The 2956-nt window shown below is 42.4% G+C and overlaps 1 protein-coding gene across 1 annotated transcript in view; it reads left to right on the forward strand.

The window, feature by feature from the left end:
- The window catches only part of Ano5 (anoctamin 5), a gene marked incomplete in the record, with an annotated part of 83656 nt that overhangs the window by 42415 nt on the left and 38285 nt on the right, over window positions 1-2956 (forward strand). The window contains 1 exon segment of the mRNA XM_008833703.3: window positions 2388-2503. Coding sequence (XP_008831925.2) covers window positions 2388-2503 — 116 coding nt within the window.

The following is a 2956-nucleotide window of genomic DNA, read 5'->3' on the forward strand; positions in this document are numbered from 1 at the left end:
GTCATTATATTTTCATATAATATATCCTATAGCATCTATTTTGAAAACACTATATTTAAATCTATTGGATTTAAATGCACTTATTTTTAAAAATATTTTACTTTTATTATTTTTTATTTTTTATGTGTATGCATGTATTGCCTGCATGTAGGTAAGTGTACCCATGTCATGCAATGTCCCCCAGAGGACATTGGAACTGGAGTTAAGGACAGTTGTTAGCTGCCATGTGGGTTCTGGGATTTGAACCCAGGTCTTCTGCAAGAGCAGTCAGTGTTCTTAACCACTGAGCAATCTCTCTAGCCCCAGATTTATGTGCACTTGTATGTTTACCCATCAAATACAAAATTGGTTTGAATTCTATATAAGGCACTCTGGTGGGTGTTATTTCCACACAACAATGAATCCAAGCTGAGGGACCAGAACATTCCTAGAAACACTTAAAGCAGAGATGCTCCCGGATGTGGAGCTTAGGGCTTCAGCTATCAGAAGGGGTCATTCTCAGGCAAGATTATAAAGAATCTTCACTGGGATTGAATGAATCCTTTCATAAAATATTGAGCCTCTCATGCTCCACAGAGATGTGACTTTTCAGATGTTGCACCTGTTTAGCCAAACCCGAAAATGGCCTGGCAACCTGGAGCTTTCTGGGAGAAATCTTTCCATTGGGATGATCAGTGTGTTAAGTTTCACCATGTCTTAGCGGTAATAATCCTCTGGTTGGAGAGGCCTGTTCACTGCTTTGAGACATGCCCTGGGGTCTCGTTCTCCTTTCTCCAATTATTTCTGTCATGGCTGTAAAAGGCTTTTTGATGCTTCTTTTAAGAAATGCATTCCTGGAGTCTGGAGAGATGGCTTGGTAATTAAGAGTGCTGGGTGCTCTTGCAAAGGACCCAGGGCTATCCCCAGCACCCACATGGCAACTAACAACCGTCTGTAACTTCATTTCCAGGGGGTCCGACGCCCTCGTCTGGCCTCCACGAGCATCACTTGGTATGTGGTGCACACACATGCAGGCAGAACTCTTACACATAAATTGAAAAGAAACAAATGCAGGAAGGGTATAGGAGAAGCAGATGATCCCACTGAAGCGGGCTCAGGTCACTGCCCATTTGTGTTGGTTGGTTAGTTTTAAGGTGGCCCTGATGCAATGCTTCCTTAAAGCTAGAAGCCAGGCTATTTTTCAAGACTTCCTGTCAATATAGAGAAATGCTCAGCCCCCCTCTAGTGACATCCACATTGTTCTGAAGAAGAAAAGAGCTCTGGGGATCACAGATTGCAGATAGTGCTGTGTGGACTGAGGATGTAAGACGATCCAAATGAGACCGACACACAGGCTTCCCCAGGCTTTATTTACAAGTATTTCTTCTTTCAGGTGTTTTGAAGATTTTGAGGGGTTCTGTTCCTTTATTTGCCTGTAGGGCATCAATTCTCCTTTCCAACTGTTGTGTTATAAACCTGACTCCTGTCCTGTCCCTAGTGACTTTCACAATACAGCTAGAGTTTCACTTGAGTCTTTCATGTGCTTTAGAAATGAGCTACACTGAGGTGTTGTTAGAAACAACTGAACTTTGCTCTTTCTAATACAAATTTCAGTGAAGTGGGTATTCTGTCACGTGCTTTACAGAGTGATTCGTACAAAACCCCAAACAGACTCCTAAGGACACTATCTAAATTCTATTTCTCAAGAGTCTGCTGGGTTATCTACAGAGGGGGAAAGAGAATTAATGTCACATGAAATTTCACATCTTGGCTACATTTTCACTTGTGTTAAACTCGAAGCTCGGTGCTGTGTTCAGCAGGTCTTCTGCCGACACAGATGATTTTCTAAGGGTTCAACCGCTGTCTGTACCCTTTATTTGCTAGGCAAACTTAATAAATGGACCACTTTGCCTCTGGTTTTTGATTTTTGTAAATTATTTCACAGGAGTGGACTATGAAGTGAAAATCTAGAAGTAAAAGATAGGTCGTCTTGTCTACTGGCCATCTTCATAGAATTTCATACACAGGCACTGTGTTTGCATCATGTCCCCCATTCTCTTCCCCATCCAACTCCTTTGTGCCCCACCTCTCAAATTTGTGACATTTTCATGACATCTTCTGTAATTTTAGACATACACACATGTACACACACACACACAACTTACTGAGTACATTTAGTGGTGCTCAAGTGTAAGTATGCATCAAGTGTAAGTATGCGTGTTTAGGGCTGACCACTTAGGAGTACATGACCCATCGGGACATCCCTGGAGAAAACGGACCTCTGTCTCTACAGCTCTTCATCTAGGGAGATCCCCGCACTTGCTGCACCCCACCTTCCCAGAGCAGCCTCCCTTACCTACTGTGTCCTTTGCTTTCTCCTCCATCACCCTCTCCTCGACTGCATGCAGGGCCAGTACTGGAAGCCATCAACAGTCCCCACTCACGTCAACGAAAGGTACATACTTCACAAGAACTGGGCTCGGTTTTCCTATTTTTACAAGGAGCAACCGTTAGATTTGATTCGGTAAGTTTACCCAGCATCACACCAATTAAAACTTGGTGATGGCATTTCTTTATCCATGATGACACAGAGGCTGTTATCTTTACTGGTCAAAACTCAGTGTTTAGCTGTGCAGGAATCATTCCAACTCCTGCCTTGTACCAGGGGCATAAACTTGGTCAAGGTACTGAACGGCTGTGAGGTTCACAGTTAAAATGAAAGGACTTAGCTCTTTCCTCTTATGTCAGTTGCTCATTCACTGTGATATGAATACATTTTAGTAGAAGAACTTGCAGTTGGAGCTCAGTCCTTATTTTGTTTTTCTATAAGAGTACAACAATTAGACTAAAGGAAATATACAAGAGTTTGTATTGGCCTCAGAAAGCTGTAAAGCCCTTGGTTCTTTAAAATGTGTGTGAAATGGATGCCCAGTAAGAGAGCCAAAGGGCATCTTATTTTGATAACTTCTCTGAATAT

The sequence above is a fragment of the Nannospalax galili genome, unplaced genomic scaffold (genome assembly GCF_000622305.1).
Source record: "Nannospalax galili isolate Female #2095 unplaced genomic scaffold, S.galili_v1.0 scaffold1257, whole genome shotgun sequence".
Classification (NCBI taxonomy): domain Eukaryota; kingdom Metazoa; phylum Chordata; class Mammalia; order Rodentia; family Spalacidae; genus Nannospalax; species Nannospalax galili.